Source organism: Amblyraja radiata, chromosome 11 (genome assembly GCF_010909765.2).
Source record: "Amblyraja radiata isolate CabotCenter1 chromosome 11, sAmbRad1.1.pri, whole genome shotgun sequence".
NCBI classification, from domain to species: domain Eukaryota; kingdom Metazoa; phylum Chordata; class Chondrichthyes; order Rajiformes; family Rajidae; genus Amblyraja; species Amblyraja radiata.
This window is the reverse complement of record NC_045966.1, coordinates 31,542,353-31,560,796: the sequence shown is the minus strand read 5'-3', so window position 1 is coordinate 31,560,796 and position 18,444 is coordinate 31,542,353. Positions and strand designations below refer to the sequence as shown.

Genomic DNA, 18,444 nt, shown 5'->3' with positions numbered 1-18,444 from the left:
TTCACCTCCCGAGTTTTCATGGACGTGAATCTCCTCCATCCATCCTGTCAGGTGCATATGTTTTTGACTTCACAGAGTATGATGTTTCTAAGAGAATCTGGAATAAAATAAGTTAGCAGCCTACTCTCTCTCTGATACTCTTGCAGTGGTGGAGATGCACCCATGCATTTCTATCTTCTACTTTCATTGCTGTTGGAGTCGTTAGGAGAACCTGGTAAGGTTGTTCTCAGCGAACCTCCAATTCTTTATCCAATTCTTTACAAGGTCATAGTCTCCAGGCTCCACCTTAGTAGAAGCGGTCAACAAAGGCAACTTACCATACGCTGCTCTTACCCTACAGTGTGATTCTGTCAAAGCTCGAGTCAAAGCTAGTATGTAGTCGGTCATCTCCGCAGTCATATGATGGAAATTTATAATTTTCATCGCATTTTGATTCCAAGGGGTTCTTTGGGGTCTACCATAAACAATTTCAGCTCAGTCTAGATTTCCCTGCAGATGTGACTCTCATTTGAAATAAAGCTATGGGAAGTAATTTAATCCAACCAATTCCAGTCTCCGCCTTCAATTTAGCTAATTTAGTTTTCAGGGTCTGATTTCTCTTTCTTCAAGTCCAGCAGCCTGTGGTCGATAAGCACAGTGTAATTGCTGCTGGATGCTCAACTGTTCACAAAACTCTCTGTTAACGTGCCCAATAAAATGTGGACATTGTCTGAACTAAGTTGAATAGGGATACCAAATCTAGGGGCAATTTCTCTCATTAACACCTTGACAACAGTAGCCGCTTTATTATCAAGGGTTGGATAAGCTTCGATCCACCTGCTGAATGTATCGACTATGACAAGTGCATATCTATAACCCTGGCACCTTTCTAATTCGATATAATCCATTTGTAATGCCTCAAAAGGACCCATGGGCAACCATGTCTTTTCATCTCCGTAACCTACTCCTTTCCCTGGATTATATTTTTGGCAAATCAGGCAACTACTACTTACTTTTTGAGCTAATGTACGTAACCTTGGATGCCACCAAGTAGCCAAAAGAGTGTCTCCTACTGCTCTTGCACTGCAATGAGTTGCATAGTGTATGCACTCTATAACCCAGACTGCCAAATAATCCGTCATGCAAATTTGCCCTGCCGGAGTGGTCCATAGTCCTGTCATATAATCCAGTCTACACCCAAGTTGCCTCCATTGTTCTTTATCCCTTTCAGTAGCCTCTTACAACTGAACAATGTCTTGGATGGTTGGCATTGGCTTCTCTGAGGGGGACCTGTTACTTAAACCTTTAGTCTGCCTCATCATCTTTGGTACCACCATCTTACATTCCCGGGATATTTCTTTTGCTGCTACGATTTTCAACGTCTGTTGTGGTCTGTCCTCTTGTGTGTGCACCACATTTCATAACTGAAATTTGTCTGGGTAGCATCAGGGCTGTTAATAAATCTGTCACTAATTGTTTGTCTGATATCTGGGTCCCCGCCGAGGTAAGAAATCCTCTATTTCTCAATAATTGTCCGAAATCATGCACTTCTCCAAACGCATATCTAGAATCTGTATGTACCCTTAAATTTCCCCCCATAATGCAAGCCCTAATTAAAGCAAATCATTTGGCTTGTTGTGCTGAATAAGGTGACTCAAAGGCAGCTGCTTCTACATTTTCCCAATCTTGATTAATAATGGCATACCCATGCAATTTCTCACCCCAGGGTCCAATGACTGCACTCCCATCCACGTACAATGTCATGCAGGGTCCTCTATAGGTGCATCTCTCAAGTCCTCCCTCACAGATGCCTCCTCCTCGATTATAAACAAACAGTCATGTCCCACCTCTGACTGCTCTTCAGGGGGTGAAACAAGAAAATATGCCAGGTTAATTGTTGTACAATGCCTAAACTGAAGCGTTAGGTTATTTAATAAGTAAATTTCATATTTGTTCTGACAAGCCATTGTTAGGTGCTGAGTCTGGAGTTGCCCTAACAAGGCTGTCACTGAATGCAAACTATAAACTACTATCTCCTGATGTAGGGTCAAATTTTCAGCAGACTAAACTATTATAAATGGCGGTCAGAATTTGGGTGCATAGTGGGTGTCCCCTTGCTATTGGGCTGAGTTTAGATGAATAATAGGCCACTGGTCAATGCCTATCCCCATGTTTTTGAGTAAGGACTGCCGTCGAACACTCAGAGAGAATGGTGCAATAAAGTTTGAAGGGTCTGTCGTAAAGTGGTCTTCCCAATGCTAAAGCTATGTTAGGGATCCAAGGTCTACAGTAATTGACCATACCGAGCCATTGCCTCATTTGGTTTGCATCTTTAGGAATCGGGAATTCACAAATTGGTTTAAGTCTGCTTTTTTCTAGACTCCTTTCTGTTACCGAAATTATGACTCCTAAAAATGTTACTTTCTCCTGGGCCATCCGTACTTTTGACTGGGAGACCACATATCCCAAATTAGCTCAATGATTTAGTAATTGTACAATATCTTCACAGTTGCTTGATTCTTCTCTGCTGGCCACTAATAAATCATCGACGTACTGCACTGAGGTAAATCTTCTTCTAAAATTTAAAATACTCAATTGTTCTTGTAGACATCTGGAGAATAAAGTAGGCGAATTGATGAATCCCTGAGGCAATCTGGTCCAGGTGTATAGCTGGCCCCTATATGTGAAAGCAAAGAAATATTGGCTGTCGTTATGGAGAGGCAAGGACAAGAATGCAGTTCGACTATTGAGAAGGTTTTTGCTTCGGCTGGGATTAGAGCTAAGATATGAGCAGGGTTTGTCACTAGCGCATGAAGCGGTTCTACAACTGAGTTAATCGTTCTTAGATCCTGGGCCAATCTGTACTGGCCCTCCTTTCCTGGTTTTGGAGCTGCATGGATTGGTGTGTTGCAAATGGACTGGCATTTTAATAAGATGTCCTGTTCCAAGAATCCCCAAATTAATTTGTCTATGCCTGTGGTTTCAATGGATACTGCTGTATCAAAGACAGTGTTACCCCTTTCTGGAGAGCTACTTGGATGGGATCAATGCGAACACATCGTACCTGAGCTGCGTCTTCTGCCCATACTTGCGGGTCCACATACTCAAATACCTCACTCCCCAGATGCTTGCGTAGCCGGATAACAACTGTTCTTGGGGCCTGATAGAACTTAACAACATACTGGTTAGACTAATTTTGCTCTTCGTACTTATTCGGGTCTGCCACAGTAATTGCCCTTTTCACCATTGCTCCTAGATCTTTTGCACGGATAGTTTACTTTTCTGGTGATATGTGGAGCAACCCCTGCAGTTCATCTCCATAATTTCACCGGTACCTCAGCGTATTCTGCAGCGCCCTCCTTTCCTTCAACTAGCGCCAACATTCTTGTTTCCACTTTGTTCCCTCACATCAACAACAGTTACTTTGTTTCCCTTCTTAGTTTCTCTGTAGCTTCCCCATGGCTCTTGCTCCATTCTCTCCTTCTCTGTCTTCGTAAAGGGCATTCCCTGCTCCAGTGACCTAGTTGGTTACTATTGAAGCAAGCCCCTGAGGTTAATATTTTCTTTAAAATATTTATCAGGGTAAGTATAGGGCTGTTTATAATTATTTCTTGATTCTGGACTTCAGTGTTTATTGTAATGGCATACCTAATTTCTTCATCTCGATAAATTATTTTGATGGGTTCAGGGGTAGGGGGTCAGGTTATCTTGTCCATTGATTCTGGATTGGCTGGCTAATCAGGACTGCAAAAATAGGTTGATCTGTGAAAAAGATGTTGGTCTTCTTAGTCCCTGATCTCCTGGCCAGCTTACTCTCTGTTCTCTCGGATCCCAAGAATTTAAAGACTTCCTGGAATCTCTAGGATCTTGAGAGCTCCTGTAGTCTCTAGAATCCCAAGAGTCCCTTTGATCCTGAGAGTCTCTTCTCTGACCCCTTCCTTCAATTCGCCCCCTAGTCGGACATGCCCTACTGCAATGCCCTGTCCCACCACAAGTATAACACTGATCTGGTACTAGTATTTTATTTCTTCTCCAATTTGGTCTTGGGGAAATCGGCTCTAAGGCAGGCATATTAGGTATGTTACAAAACTTACCTTCAGCGGCGCTGCAGTTCTGCCACTGGCCGTGTGCGCGACTTTGTCGCCTTTGAGATTGGGGTGAGTTTAAAATGCCTGTTGAAGTCGATCTTTGTCAGGTTGCTGAAGAAAAATCGATCCGACTTGCGTTTTATCAAGTTTTTTTAAAACAGCGCTGGATAATTTAATAGCAGGAGTAAAATAAAAATCGTCTTCTAAAGCCGTCAACGCCGACAACGGGACGGATCTCACGCACGGGACAAAGCAAGGTAAGCCGTTTATTTTTACATATAAACGTGCTTCTTAGGATGCCTTTAATCAAAATTTCACGTTGCAAAAAGGTGATTTAGGCCCCATACGAACCGGCAGTATTTTTCCTGCCGATATGGGGTTTAAATTCACCGCAAATGCAATGTTCCAATCGATCGCGTTCCACAAAATCCCACTCGCAAGATGATTTAAATGGCCATTAATTTACGGTAATTAAACACTAAATTCCTTCCATTTGGCCTATAAATTCATGACAATGAGATTTAAAAATCATGTTATATTGTGAATTCTTGTGTGAATGTTATTTGAACACGTAGGCTATTTAAAAATGTTAACCTTTTCTTAGAAATGGATAGATCCAAAAGTATTCTGGGGGTTGTACTATGTCTCTAATAACCTCTCTCTCTCCACCCTATCGGGAGCTATCTTCTTTGTTTTACTCCTGGTACTGTGTGCTACTGGACTATCTGGCAATAATGGAGCGGTTGGAGTCAAAGAATCCTGTACTGGTGTTGCTGCTGTTTGTAAAGCAGGCTTTATTGTGGAATCTACAGGTGGTGTTAACGGTGCTGCAGGCTCTAAATGGCTGTTGTGTGCACAAGCTGTACAATGTGTGGATGGAGTACGGGGAACGCAAGAGGAACAAGGTGGAGGCTGTGAACTTCTCCTAATCCTAACACTTTCCCAATCTTCCAAATAATCGTCTTCTCCTCCTTCAAAGCCAATGCCAACCACCGGGTCCTTAAATTCTAGATCTACTGGTGATGGTTTTCCTTCAGGAGATTTCTTTCTCTCCCACTCCTTAAATTCTTTAGTACATCCACACCCCTTACTAGCGTTCTGCTCCTCATAATACTTTCTCCATAATCCTATCAACTCCTTTGCTACATCACTATTACTGCATTGCCAAATAATCTGTTCAATACACTTCACTCCCTTCAATGTTCCGACCCCTCCTTCAGGCCACAAATCACCTCCTAATTTCCTATTCAGCGCTCCCGAAAAGTTCTTTAATCTCTCCGCCTTTTGTGGAAACTCGCTACACACGAACTGTAACGGGCTTTCGGGGTCCTCAATGGTATCTCGTTAGATCTGATTTCCCATTGTTGCTAACAATGGACACAAACTCTCAACGATTCACACTCCACTCACAATCTTCTAGACTTATCAAACTCGCTCCCAAACAATGGCCAAAAGTTCTGCAGCGCGTCAGCAGTCTCGCACTTCTCACAACACAATTACATAATCAAATCTCCTTTCTAGCTCGGGTACCTAAAAATTCCTTTACACTCACACAAATTCACACAAGCTTCCAACCCTGTAAAAATTTTCAAGTAACAATCCTTGGTCAACAAACAAGTTAAGGTGCTTCAGCAAACAATCAAACACACTTCAGCAGTAAATTTCCTGCACTCGAAACACTTTAATCTAGGCACAGCCAAATGAGCTCCAAACACGCAAGCAAAATCGTACTTAGACAAGAAATTATATCACTTATTACTATCATACAATAACACACTCCGATGTAAAACACAAGCATTCGTCTAATATCACGTTCGTTAACTATACAATCCCAAAAACAAATTACAGTATATTTTTAATCCCAAATCGTGCTGTTTTCAACCAACGGAACCTCTGCCTTAGATACAGGAGACTTTCCCTTCAAAGTACTCTTTCGCTGCGGGGTACTTTCCCATCAAGATACTCTTTTCTAACCTCTTCTAAGTTTATAAACTTAAGCGGCCTTTTCACGGGGCGACTTGACGCAAGAGTTAACCGGAGTTTAACATCGTGGGAACCTCGTGCGATAACAGTGCGGCATTCGTGGACCACCGTGGACCACCGTAGCGCTAACGGCAGGTCATCGTGTAACTTGGTCACTCGGGAGAAAATTCAAGAAAGTTTGAATTTCTCCAAGAGTGACTTGTACACTTGTGGTTGAGTATTGCAACATTATATGAACGTAGTGGCCAGTGCGATATCCGTAATAACTCTTGCGGGTACCGTGGGAACTCCTGCGAACGGTGAACCCGGAAGCTGGACAGAGGGGACAGAAGGTGAGTAAAAATTATCTTATGTGGGATTGAATTTAAAAAATAAATAAAAATAAAGATTTGCATCCGCATATGGACATCAACTTATTCATGAGTTATGTTAATGAGATTCAAGAAAATAACTATAATCTTTAAAAGGGACTTTAAAAGGGACTTTACTGAAAGGTTACGCATTTTTATGGTCCGTGAGAAATTTTTCACATGTACTTCTTTGAGAGATACAGGTCGGAGTCCTCGGGTCCAGGGGTCCGGAACGCTACCAATCAATGCTGTACAGAGACCCGTGTAAGGAGTGAACTGTACATGCTGGTTTAAACCGAAGACAGACACAAAAAGCTGGAGTAACTCAGCGAGTCAAGCAGCATCTCTGGAGAAAAAAAGCTGATGTTTCGGGACGAGACACATCTTCAGACTCAATTCCGATTAAGCTGTCTGAAGAAGGGTTGGGGGAGTCCAGAACCAGGGTCCCAGTTTTACAGTCTACCGTGGGAACTCTTTAACTCAGTAAAGTAAAGTAGCCTTTATTGTCATATCAGCGCACAGGCAGCAGTTGACTGTTGCTCTATTCAGTTTCCCAGGGGGTCGGGACGGGACTGGAGTTGGGAGAGAAAGGTGGGGGAGTCGAGGGAGAGGAGGGGGAGACAGATGGGGGTGTCTTCATTTACTGACGGCGGGTGTCTGTCACTGAAACAGGCAGGTGAGATTTCACATCCACCTTGTGTGTGCCTCTCTCTCTCTCTCCCTCCCTCTTACACAGGCTGAGAGACTCTGCCTCTGTGAGTGTACGTCTCTTTCTCCCCCTCTCCCACACACAGTAAGACCGAGGTACTGTGCTCAGTCCATCTGTGTCTCCCACACACACAGTAAAATATGTCTCCAAATGAGCCAATTCAACCAAGGGAGGATATATATAGTGTGTGAAAAAAAAAGTTACATAATTTGTGTCACGTGTAGTTCACGATGTTCATTCAAGATTTAACGGGAATGCTCGGGAAACGGACAAGTCACTCGCACAAATAGCAGAAATGCCGAGTACCGTGGGAACTCTTTATCTACTGCCGTTATATCGTGCGAGACTCGTGCTGGACCACGACCTCTTCACTCTGGTGACATCTTGCGTCAACTCGCCCCGTGAAAAGGCCGCTTTAGTGGTACACTTCCCATCAAGATTCTCTTTTCTACCAGGCACTCTTCCTCTACCTCAGTTACTTTTTCCACTAACAGGTACTAAAAGGATACGAACCCTTGGTTAAACAGCCACGATTCGGACTCTAATTATAACAGTAGTCTTAATCACACTATATCAATATAGTCACGATTTGAACCACGATTGCAACAGTGTATCTAACACTCAAAACTTTAAATCAAAGGCAAGACACAGTAAATACAATAAAGCAAAGGCAAAATTCTAAACACACTTCAAACTGTAAATCAACACATTTTTGACAATATTTACACACAAGTTAACCAACAATCTAATATATACACTTTTATTAATGTACAATAACCAATGCCCTCAATATGAAAGCCTGGAATAGAAATACAAGATCTCTATGCAATAGCCAGTCCTTCAATATGAAGCCCTGAATTTGGTAGAATTTGAATTAAAGAATTTAGACCTTTACTTTCTTAATTACCGTACCCCACTATTTTTGCTCCCTTCCCATGAATTCAAGTAATTATAATAGACGCGTCTTTAATTTCAATCAATCCTCAATGTTGTCCCCGAGTATTTCCTTCAGCCAATTATACTCCAACACTGGGTTCCCAGCACCGTTACGGAGTCCTCAACATCCAAAGTTCTAGGTACTACTCACACAGGCGGGGCCTTCAACCCCCTAGGTTCCTTCCTTTCAACCTGCTAGTTACTTGGCTTCAGCGCGTGTCTGCTTCACGCTGGCGTTCGATGCCGATCTTAAAGTGTCTTTCCAACCGCACCCTCAGCCACGATACAGTACTTCCTCTCTTTATACTGTTCCCTACTCAGCCCTGTCTCATAAGATACCCCAGCTAATTAGGATATCCCAGTCTGAGCGGGGCCTGCAACTCCTGAAATCTCTCTTTGGTGTCAGACCAACTCAAAGGTACCCGACTGCAACAGCTGTTGACTAACTAGGTGCGGGGTCTTGAGCCCTCTAGAGAAAAGCCTTGTGAGCCTAACTCCCACCACACCCTTCGGGCAAGGACTCTCTCTCTCTCTCTCTCCCTACCCTCAGTGCTTGCTAGACTACTGTTCTTAGATCTAGTTGGGAACCCCAACACATGCGTGTGAATGGTCGATTCGTTCCAATCAGCGAAGTGGGGAAAACCGATGCGAAAACCACACCATGGCGCCGATTTCTCCCCTCGCAATCTGGACGACTCAACTCCCTGATTGCAAACTTCTGTCTGGGGCTCCATTGAGATCCCGGACGAGCCCCCAATGTAATTATGCTCTCTACAGCTTACCCCCTTAGTCTAGTTCAGTAAAACACTGAGTCAAGCACTGGATCATCTAATTCTTTATTCTCACTAACACAAACAAACTTTCTATACGATACCTAACCAACACCACGGATCTGATCCTTGTCTCTACTTGTCCAAGCCCTTCAGCCTCGTGCAAATAGACACCTCCAGACAGTCTCACAGTCCCAAGTGTACTCCCAGAAGATCGACTCCGATCCATGTGGTGTCTCCCTCCTCTTTTATAGGGTATCGGACTAGTGGCGCAAAACTATATGGGGGGGGGGGGGGGGGGGGGCAGCCCCTACAAGCCAATCACAAATATAGATCATATAATACATTTATTGACAGTTCCCTAACCCAATCACAAAGTACCCCATTACATTGTTTCTACAGAAGGTTCTAGTTAGAAGACAGTTTACCAAAGTAAAGAAACATTTCCCCAGGTCGTATAAACAATTTGAACAAGGCTCCATACTTTGACCAATCACAAGATAACAGCACAAACACTCTGCAACATAATTAACAATACTTTACAACACCCCATCCTATAACCAATCCTAATCATGCATTTGCAACCCTGTAAATGCATGATTTTGCAAATTAGCAAATTTGCAGATGACACAAAGCTGGGTGGAAGTGTGAACTGTGAGGAGGATGCTATGAGAATGCAGGGTGACTTGGACAGGGTGGGGGAGTGGGCAGATGCATGGCGGATGAAGTTTAATGTGGATAAAGGTGAGATTATCCACTTTGGTAGCAAAAACAGGAAGGCAGATTACTATCTAAATGGCGTCGTTGGGAAAAGCGGAAGTACAACGGGATCTGGTGGTCCTTGTTCATCAGTCTATGAAAGTAAGCATGCAGGTACAGCAGGCAGTGAAGAAAGTGAATGGCGTGTTGGCCTTTATAACAAGAGGAATCAAATATAGGAGCAAAGAGGTCCTTCTGCAGTAGTACAGAGCCCTAGTGAGACCACACATGGAGTATTGTGTGCAGTTTTGGTCCCCTAATTTGAGGAAGGGCATTCTTGCTATTGAGGGAGTGCAGCATAGGTTTACAAGGTTAATTCCCGGGATGGCGGGACTGTCATATGCTGAGAGAATGGAGCAGCTGGGCTTGTACACTCTGAAGTTGAGAAGGATGAGAGGTTATCTCATTGAAACATATAAGATTGTTAAGGGTTTGGACACGCTAGAGGCAGGAAACATGTTCCCGATGTTGGGGGAGTCCAGAACCAGGGGCCACAGTTTAAGAATAAGGAGTAAGCCATTTAGAATAGAGATGAGGAAACACTTTTTCTCACAGAGAGTGGTGAGTCTGTGAAGCTTGATTGGCAGATAGGTTTAGTGAGCAGTGAGGAGTGAGGAGTGGGGAGTGGGGAGGAGAGAGGAGAGAGGAGAGAGGAGAGAGGAGGATGTGGGAAGAGCGAGTGTTTATCGTGTTCTGAGGAATTCTAAGTCATTATACCTGCAACATTTTGTAAGCATGAATGGATATTCACCTTGAATATTAATTGTTTCTCTGTCCATGGATGCTGCCTCTATTGATGAGTGTTTAGAAAATAACCCAGCTAATCAATTCTTTGGAGTTTATTCTCCAAATGCCTTTCCCTTTAAGAGTTTGTCACAAAAGTCCCATCACATGACTTAGTCATACTGTGGCCTACATAGCAGCTGATACCATCTGTTATCGGTTGCTTTTAACCAGCTGAGGCCAAAATACAATTTCCCAATTAAAACTAAAATTACTTTTTTTACTCCTCTCTGCACATTTGTTTTATAGAAATCTGGTGCTTGATTTTAGTGTTCAAATAAGCTTTCTTGTCTTTGAATTAAATTAATTGAATTTAAAAAAAAATCTTTCATTGGATATAATATGCATAAAGTTCACATAAATGTTTGAAAATGCTTAAATTTAGTCATAATGTGCCTTTTTCAATTCCTGATCTGAAAGAACAGGGTATTCTTAATTATTTTATGAAGAACATAATTTGAAAATAACTTTCCTTTTAAACTGATCTGCTGTTCCCAATTATAAGATAATAAATAGCACAGGGATAGCCTTCTCTGCTATTAGATCATGGTTCATCTGATCTTTGACCTTGGGTCAATGTTCTTGCTTGATTTCAAAGCCCTTGATTCCCCATAGACCAAAAATCTATCTATGACACTGACTTGATTGCTGATTTATTTGAAGAACAATAAATATAGATTCTGGTGCTCTGTCCCATTTACTACCAAAACCTTTCTTGAAGAAACTAATTATTTAAAAAAAATCTTTGCTCTAAAATTAAATTGCATCTACTGATAGAAATAAAATAATTACTCGGAGAATCCAGGGTTACGTAGTTTTAGGAAATTATACTGCATTGTTAATTAAATCCCTTCTATTTTATCACTTACACCAATGAGCAAGTATGTTATTTGCACAAAGTAGCAGCTTTGTAAAACATAGTTAGATTTGAAGTATTTGATGACAAAGCTTTGTAAAAGTATGAATTTTCTTGGACTTAAATATATTTCTGATAATATATGAATGCCTTGGTTGTTGTTCCTGTTAGATACATATTGTAAATACTTTACTTTTATAAATTCACCCTCTTATTTGCTAAATTGTGCTCCGCTACACAGATTTGTAGTTCAGCTGCCATAGAGGTTCCTCATAAATCTTGACATCTGCTATGCAGAGTTTTGCCAAAGTGATCGGGAGTGCAAGAATTGTTTCAGTATACCATTTGTCTGCTTTATTCCATTGCATGTGACAGCATGACCTTCGTTGTTTGCTGCATGTGTGTATGTGTGATACTCATGTTGTTGGCAGTAACCTTTGCTGGTTGTGAGATTTGATTTGTCGCAATGGTCCAAATGCACCATGCATAATCAACCATCAAAGAATGGTGTTGTATCAGGATCTCAGATAACAGACGTATACCTGAATGATTTGCTTCCTTTAGTTGCAGACAAAAAATAATAATCTTTTTTTGGTGTCCCTGACATGCCCATGTTGGTGAACCACCTTGTAAAATTGCTGTTATCCTTCTGGCAAATCAATGCCTAAAATGCTGTTGAGTAGAGAATTCTAGTATTTATAGCCAGCACTGATGAAGAAACTGCAATATATTTCTAAGTCAGAATGGTGTGCAGCCTGAAAGGAATCTGTAGATGATGGTTCCCATGCATTAGTTAGCATCACAGAGAACAGTGCTTAGATTCCAATTACTCACAATCAGTAACAATGATTTAGCTGCAAGGATTAACCGTAACATTTCCAAATTTTACACAACACTAAGTGGATCGCACTTGCTCCAACAGGGTCGCCTAAACATCTATCCTCTGATGATGATGATGCAAAATGTTGAGAGTGTAAAGAGGCTTCAAGAGGATAAAGCTGAATGAAGGGGCAACAACATTGTAGATCAAATGCAATATGAAAAAGTTATGTTCTCTACAAGTTCGAAAGATCTGAAATGCGGAGTTTTGTTTCATGGTAAGAGGTTAGGTAGTATTGATGATCAAAGGATCCTGGGAATCCTTGTACACATCACTGAAAGCTAACATCTGAAAGCTAGTATCTAGCCAAGCAAATGTATTCTTATTTAAGCAAATGTGTTGGTCTCTACTTCAAGAGGATTTGAGTGGAAGAGTAAACCTGCTTATCAGTGGGCTGAATCTGTCAAGCCCCCTGAGTGTCTTACACTCCTGGTTAGTTGAGAAAGCTCTCTAACACTCATGGCTTGTGCTCTGTAGATATATGGTGGGAGAATGCAGTTGAAGTTGTATAGCCAAAAAGTAAAATATATTTATATTTATAAAATATATTTATAGACTGGGGCTCCAGATCTCTTGAATTCTCCTCAAACCTACAGTACTGTAAGCCACAGTTGGCTGTTTCACTCTTGATGAAAGAGCTATCTAGTTCTGGTGAACTATCAGTCTTCAACCAGGAGTGTGTGGCGATATACAGATTGCTTTTGAAGAAATAAAATTAGTTAACACTTAATTTGCGCACTATTGTCTCCCCGTTAGCTTCTATTTTATGGAAAATGGTGACAATAATTCAACAAGTCGCTGCCTGCCACTTTGGGCAAGTTTCACTTTGAATTTTAAATAAGTGAAAACTCCCCCTGAACTGCAGTTTCAGAAATTCAGTTAGAATTCTGTTGGAAAAGACAGCAATCACTTGGATGTATCCGGCACCACAATTTTGCAGGGTAAATGCAGTAGGTGGCGTTGTTTGCACAATGCAACAAGGAACATCGAGGGTTCTGGGTTGGACGTCAGTGTCCCGCAGCGCACGGAGCTTTCACTTTCAGCACCAAACCTGTTCAGTCTGCGGCAGGAGCGCTCTCTGGTCAGAATCTACGCAAAAGCTTCCACTTACCAAACGCCATCTTGCGACATTAGGTGCTTCCATTGTAAAGGTAAAAATCACCTACACTGTAAGTATGCATCAAGATTATAACAGTAACACTGCCACATATGTTATCTAACGTAATTCGGACTGTTCGGATTTCAACCGACGTCATTTAACTCCAAAAAGGCAACATGCGACTGGCATTTACGATGTGCGAGTTGTTTGAATGATGTTCATTCGCGTTGGTCCACAATGAATGTAAAGGCGTGCTAGCCTATTGTGGAAGAATTAAAAATTCCTTTGTGAATTATCGTCGTTGAAAATTAGGCAAGTATAAGTGATACACCGTGGCCGGCAGATCAGTGCATGTGTTGTGCTGGAAGGGCTCGGGCAATAGCAGTGGGATATGGTCATCTACCTAGTGTGATTAAAACAAATACTTTGGGCGATGGGCAAGTGTTCGTGCTTCACCTTTCATGTTTGAAATGCAATTCTTCGTAATTCTCCAAGTGCTAAGGAGTCTTTACGCATAATCTTCCAGGCGACGTATCGATAACAATGCAGTCATCGTTCGGAATGCAATTCCCCGAAATGAAAACGCGAATGCTGATTTCCGTTATACTTTATACATGTCATACAGGGAGGGGAATGAATTCAGTAGTGTGGGCTTTTTTCCGTTATTATGATTCTATCTATAGTCACGTACACGCACACAATTGTGGTCGGTCTACATGGATGTAATGTTGCACGTAATTCTGGCATTAAGAAAGATTTTTTGGACGCTGACATCTGTCAGCTTTGAGTCGAGGGTGTATGTGTTGTGCGATTACTGCGATGATTAAATTATATTGGTTTTTTTTTAACATATGGCGCTTTATTAATCGCTTTGGGATTTATTAGACTGTGAGCACGAAATAAGTCAATTAGTATTCTAACCTCGTTCTTGCCCATTCCTATCTGAAAAAGAGGATGGCATTGTACTAAATTCACGGCGTGCATTAAAGGGCAGATGCTGTGGAAAGCTTTTCTTTTCTGAAGGAGCCAACTGTTCTTCTTGCCCCGTGTCAAAACATTGTCTTCCCCCATCCCCTCTTTCTCTTATTTTTCCAGGGTTTGGAAAGCAGGTGAAGCAGCCGCCCTCGTGAACAATGGTGAAGCTGGGGAGTAACTTGAACGAAAAGAATGCCAAGCAGTCCTGTAGCGATGATAATTTTCACACCGTCCCTTTGATCACACCCTTGGATGTGAATCATCTGCAGTTCCCGGCCCCAGACAAGGTACTGAGCGTCTTCAGAGCGGAATGCACCCCCACAGCTTTTGAGCCAGAAACATTATTTATTCAATCATTCTAAAGAATGTCAACAAGTTCACTTTAAGTGGAAAGGACAATATATTTCCCGAGAGTCCATTTTGACGATGATAGCTGTGATCGAGTTCCAGGGTTACTACCAGTCAATCAAAAGTTAAGTAAAGGCGAATAGAAATTGACCGAATCAGCCCATTAGGTTATTAGTTGTTGACCTCAATGAATAAACAGTGGAAAGAACGTCTGTAGAGGGGAATAGGGTGGGGCAGGAATATGTAGATTATAGAATTCCTCACAATTGCCGTTCATTTCTCCTATGCCATTATGTTTATTTATACATTTTCAGTAATTGTTGCGAATAGCTTCACAGCTTAAAGAACCGGCACGCCCTGATTTTCCTTTATCATAGGTTGTGGTGAAAACGAGAACCGAATTCCAATCCGATCAAAAGAACAAAGGGAAACTGAGGGTACCCAAAATAGCTGAATTCACCATCAGCTTCAACGACGGAGTGTCAGAAAGGCTCAAGGTAAAGGTTTGAACACTTGCTCATTTTATTGTAAGGGGAACATATTTCAATGCATTCATTATCGACGGCCCAGTAGACGATTATGTGCACAGCGAATGGATAAATCTTGCCATTAAGAATCGCAAAGGAAGATATTAACCGTGCAATAAATCGGGAACCTCCCTCCTCCCCCCCCCCCCCTCAGAATCAAAAATTTTGGTAGATATTTTATTAATAAAAAAAACCTTTTCACGTTAACTTGATTTTCAAATTGTAAGAAATGTCCATCGTATTGTTATGAATCAAAGCGCATTTGATTTACAGAGAATAAATTGAACATATTAACTGTCAGAGAGAACCATTTATATTTTAAATGGACTGAGATGGTTGCACATATCTTGATATAATCAGTGAGTTCAAATGAATTGAATATTTCACACACAATGGTGTCTGTGAAATAGAGAATGAACTTGGGAGACGGTTCAGTTTTTTCTTAGATTAAGAATTATAATGTAATATTAATTCTAATCAAGCACAAATCAGATGGGCAACAGTGCATCTTTTAAAATCTAGTTATACATGCAGACTAATGGATAATGGGACTTGGTATCTATTGTTCTTTTCAAAGGCTGGAAAATATCTGGTTTGCGTACTGTTTACAACAAAGGGCCAATTTGTTGATGCTAGATCCACAAATAAATTCTTGGCCAAGTAGCTTGGCCTACAACAAATACTCTAACCAATCAGATAATTGGTGAAAGGTCATCACCCCGAAACGTTGACTTTGTTTCTCTTTTCACAGATGCTGCCTGACTTGTTGAGCATTTCAGTTTTTCAGTTTTTAGTTTAAATTTCCAGCATTAGCAGCTTTTGTTTTTGATTTTAAATAGACCTTCAATTATTTGCAGGCTTTTTGCTGTTTGTTTTGAAGTTGAGATTGGATGGAGAGAAATATTGCTTCCTGGTGGTTATCTCAATTGCAGTTTCTGCACTTTATGGGGAATGGTGATGCAAAACTAAGAAATGCGTCCTGGCAGGGCCTTGCAGACTCTAGTGACATTTCCTCTTGGTGTGCAGGAGGAGTGGATAGCAGAGGAGGCATTGTAGAAGAAGAAGGAGAAGAGGTTCAGCAGGGACTATTCATCAATAGACCATTTGAAGTAGTTGTACATGCAAGTTAGCAAGGTGATATTCCAGGGATGATCCACTTCAGTAGGATGCTGCATTGCATTGCAAAGACAAGATTGTATTGTCAGTGGTTATACAGCACAGCAAAACCATCTAATTTGATTTTTTTGCCAGCCAGGGTCTGGTTGGTTAGCAGCACACTCCTGCATTGGGAGACCATTTTATTTCTGGGGAATGGAATTCATCACCTTTGACTAAAATACAGGTACCAGCAGCTCATGGATTTAATTAGATCACAGGCTTCACAAGGTGCAGGGTGTCATTGTATCACTATCTTGTATCACTATCAGGGCACTACATTTGAAAGGTGTGATATTCTGCAACTGCAAGAGATTCTACTCCCTACAGGTGCAGCTTTGATTTTTTTCCAGTGAATCATTATTGTCACTGCTTGACACTGGATAACAACCACAATCTAGTTATTTAGAAAGTTTAATATTCCCTCCAATCTTCACCACTGTGTCAAACCATGGGGGTACATTCCAACTGATTGGCTCTTGGCTCCTTCAGGAACCACATAACTGAGTAAACTGATTCACTGTCTAATATGCTGTGGTCTGGAATATGTAACAAAACGGGACTACACATTCAATCTTTCATTTTATGCATCACAGCCGTTGATCATCACTTTCCCAGCTGCCACCAAGCAGGAGGAGGAGACCAGAAAGAGAGGAGGCAATGTCTGAGGCCCCTTTCATGCTGTCTGAGAAAAAACACTTAATCTTTGGTGCTAGTGACCACATTTGAATTATCCATTTCATTATTGTTCGCCTCTTGCCATCCACTGAGACACAGTGAACAATAAAAGTCAAAACCAAATCAATTTTGAGCAATTTTTTCCCATCCAACCTGAACAAAAACCTTATAAACAAAAAGTAATTTGCAATTGGTAGAAAGCAAAGATTTGTAGTCTGTGGAGAAACATAGAAACATAGAAACATAGAAAATAGGTGCAGGAGTAGGCCATTCGACCCTTCGAGCCTTCTGGTGAACCTTCTCTGTATAGAATGTATTTCCTCAGATTTGGAGACCAAAACTGTACGCAATACTCCAGGTGTGGTCTCACCAATACCCTGTACAACTGCAGTAGAACCTCCCTGCTCCTATACTCAAATCCTTTTGCTATGAATGCTAACATACCATTCGCTTTCTTCACTGCCTCCTGCACCTGCATGCCTACTTTCAATGACTGGTGTACCATGACACCCAGGTCTCGTTGCATCTCCCCTTTTCCTAATCGGCCACCATTCAGATAATAGTCTACTTTCCTGTTTTTGCCACCAAAGTGGATAACCTCACATTTATCCACATTATACTGCATCTGCCATGCATTTGCCCACTCACCCAGCCTATCCAAGTCACCTTGCAGCCTCCTAGCATCCTCCTCACAGCTAACACTGCCCCCCAGCTTCGTGCCATCCGCAAACTTGGAGATGTTGCATTCAATTCCCTCGTCCAAATCATTAATATATATTGTAAATAGCTGGAGTCCCAGCACTGAGCCTTGTGGTACCCCACTAGTCACTCCCTGCCATACTGAAAAACTGCATGGCATCTCATCTGTGATTGTGCCTCAAAATTGCCGTAGTCTGTTGAAGGGCAGATTGCTGGAATCATGTCATACTTGCAAAGCCCTTTGGAACTCTGCTATACAAAGACAAAATAATACAATGTGTAGCTTGTGTGATATTGTCTGAAGAAGGGTTTCGACCCGAAACATTGCCTATTCCCTTCGCTCCATAGATGCTGCCTCACCCGCTGAGTTTCTCCAGCATTTTTGTCTAGCTTGTGTGACATTTGTTGGGCATCGACTGCAGCATATAGGCACTTGTGGCTGCAGCTTCTGCTGCAATGGAAGCTCGAAACCTGCCATCGGATGGTGCATGAAAGTTGGGTCTGCAAGTGCTGAAAATGCCCATAGTGGAAAGGATGGGTTCCAAGCTATGTGCAGACTTCAATCGCCAGAACTGTGATTCATGACATTGCATGTCTACTTTTCATTAAGTTTCCAGTGCACCAAGAATTATGCAGTGCAACCAGTCTTCTGTAGGCTGTCCCAACAAAATACAGTGAGTACATTGCTGTAATAACTGCCTGTACCTTTTTCCTCCAGAAGTTTATAATTGGTCTAGCCATTCTTCTTGCCCTTGAAACAAGCCACACGTGCCCAGTAACTCAACAAACACACGTATAGATCCAATGCTAACTTCCACAGAATTCAACATGACAGTCCCTCTGCTGGGGTTGCAATTGCCTGGTAGATTA

General features: G+C 41.8%; 1 protein-coding gene and 1 long non-coding RNA gene across 3 annotated transcripts in view; one reads left to right on the top strand and one right to left on the bottom strand.

The window, feature by feature from the left end:
- Positions 1-522: 522 nt before the first annotated feature.
- On the bottom strand, positions 523-11,078 carry LOC116978763. Its single transcript, XR_004413541.1, has 3 exons — positions 11,068-11,078; positions 7,471-7,473; positions 523-596 (listed from the first exon to the last, which is right to left on the bottom strand). It is a non-coding gene; the product is annotated as an uncharacterized LOC116978763 (long non-coding RNA).
- Positions 11,079-13,117: 2,039 nt separating this feature from the next.
- Positions 13,118-18,444, top strand: part of nsg2 (neuronal vesicle trafficking associated 2) — an 82,230-nt gene continuing 76,903 nt past the window's right edge. The window contains exons 1-3 of one of the 2 annotated variants that reach the window (XM_033029628.1): positions 13,118-13,244; positions 14,288-14,454; positions 14,893-15,012. In XM_033029628.1, the coding sequence (XP_032885519.1) occupies positions 14,326-14,454; positions 14,893-15,012 (249 nt within the window). In that variant the 5' untranslated portion in view covers positions 13,118-13,244; positions 14,288-14,325. Of the gene's footprint in view, positions 13,263-14,287; positions 14,455-14,892; positions 15,013-18,444 lie in introns of both variants that reach the window. The other variant, XM_033029627.1, reaches the window with a different exon arrangement.